General features: G+C 72.4%; 1 protein-coding gene across 1 annotated transcript in view; it reads left to right on the plus strand.

Moving 5' to 3' along the window:
- Window positions 1–312: 312 nt before the first annotated feature.
- Window positions 313–859, plus strand: part of RAB5B (RAB5B, member RAS oncogene family) — a 1,247-nt gene continuing 700 nt past the window's right edge. The window contains exons 1-2 of the mRNA XM_035313267.1: window positions 313–513; window positions 647–769. Of these exons, the coding sequence (XP_035169158.1) occupies window positions 322–513; window positions 647–769 (315 nt within the window). The 5' untranslated portion in view covers window positions 313–321. The remainder of the gene's footprint in view (window positions 514–646; window positions 770–859) is intronic.

The following is an 859-nucleotide window of genomic DNA, read 5'->3' on the forward strand; positions in this document are numbered from 1 at the left end:
CCCCGATGCGCGCTGCCGCCTCCGCGGAGCATCTCGGTGGTACCCAAGGGGCTGGGGGCACCCTGCAAGCCCAGCTCCGCGCCCCTCCAGGGCTGGGGGGGGGCAGGCAGGGCACTGGGGGTCTGCATCCTCCCGGGGGGGTGTTTGGGGGCAGGCAGGGCACTGGGGGTCTGCGTCCCCCTGGGGGGGTTTTGGGGGCAGGCAGGGCGCTGGGGGTCTGCACCCCCCGGAGGTGTTTGGGGGCAGGCAGGGCACTGGGGGTCTGCGTCCCCCTGGGGGGGTTTTGGGGGCAGGCAGGGTGCCGGGGGGGGCCGCTGTTTGATGCTAATGCTCCCCTCCCTCCCTCCCTCCGTCCCTCCAGCGGCGTTCCTCACACAGTCCGTCTGCCTGGACGACACGACGGTGAAGTTTGAGATCTGGGACACGGCCGGCCAGGAGCGGTACCACAGCCTGGCCCCCATGTACTACCGGGGGGCGCAGGCGGCCATCGTGGTCTACGATATCACCAACCAGGTGAGGGCCCCCGGGGGCGGCGCCGCAGAGCAACAGGGAGGGGGTGGATGGCGGCAGCTCGGGGCCCGGCGGGGGTCCCGGTGAGGCGCCGCCACCGGAGGACTCGGCCTCGAGCCCCGGCTTCTGCCGTTAGGAAACGTTTGCGCGGGCGAAGACATGGGTGAAGGAGCTGCAGAGACAAGCCAGCCCCAGCATCGTCATCGCCCTGGCCGGCAACAAGGCCGATCTGGCCAGCAAGCGCATGGTGGAGTACGAGGTGAGGAACGGTCCCGGGCTCTCCTCGGGGCCGGGTTGTGGCCGCGTGGGGTGGCCGCCGACCCCTCAGGCGGGCTGGGGGGGGGGGGGG

Source organism: Oxyura jamaicensis (genome assembly GCF_011077185.1).
Source record: "Oxyura jamaicensis isolate SHBP4307 breed ruddy duck chromosome 33 unlocalized genomic scaffold, BPBGC_Ojam_1.0 oxy33_random_OJ69714, whole genome shotgun sequence".
Taxonomy (NCBI): Eukaryota; Metazoa; Chordata; class Aves; order Anseriformes; family Anatidae; genus Oxyura; species Oxyura jamaicensis.